A 483-nucleotide genomic window follows, 5' to 3' on the forward strand; every position below is an offset into this window, starting at 1 on the left:
TTCCACTGTACAGCGTCCGAAGATACAGGTCGCCTCCCCTCCTCTTCTGTTTCACCTTGATTATACCTAATGCCGTTTTTTATATATGTATTTTTTAGACGACTCGCTTTGCGGAACTTAGTTTGGGAGATCCTAGTTTGGGAACCTTATTTTGGTTCGAGAATCTATATACCTTTCCAATCAGCACTTGAGACCAAAGCTATACCAACACGAAGATGCCTAAACACGGACATATATCTAAACAAAAAAAATATATCACCATGAGACGCACCTGGGTCATCAACATGACCTAGGTTGACCTATGGGGGGGTTAGCAAAACTGACCTTAGGGATCTGGGGCATGACCTCCATCAGGGTAGTGCGGTAGAAGTGACTTTTCTGCGTCGGGTCCTTCATGTTGATGACGTCGAGGAATTGCAGTGCGTGGACAGCTGGGTCACTGAGGGGAGAGAAGAAGTTATGGCTGGGCTGAGGGAAGAGGAA

General features: G+C 46.2%; 1 protein-coding gene across 1 annotated transcript in view; it reads right to left on the reverse strand.

The window, feature by feature from the left end:
• Positions 1-483, reverse strand: part of LOC119591128 (SCY1-like protein 2) — a gene marked incomplete at its 5' end in the record, with an annotated part of 331,697 nt that overhangs the window by 135,775 nt on the left and 195,439 nt on the right. Inside the window, 1 exon segment of the mRNA XM_037939842.1 lies at positions 325-439. Within this exon segment, the coding sequence (XP_037795770.1) occupies positions 325-439 (115 nt within the window).

Source organism: Penaeus monodon, chromosome 28 (assembly GCF_015228065.2).
Source record: "Penaeus monodon isolate SGIC_2016 chromosome 28, NSTDA_Pmon_1, whole genome shotgun sequence".
NCBI lineage: Eukaryota > Metazoa > Arthropoda > Malacostraca > Decapoda > Penaeidae > Penaeus > Penaeus monodon.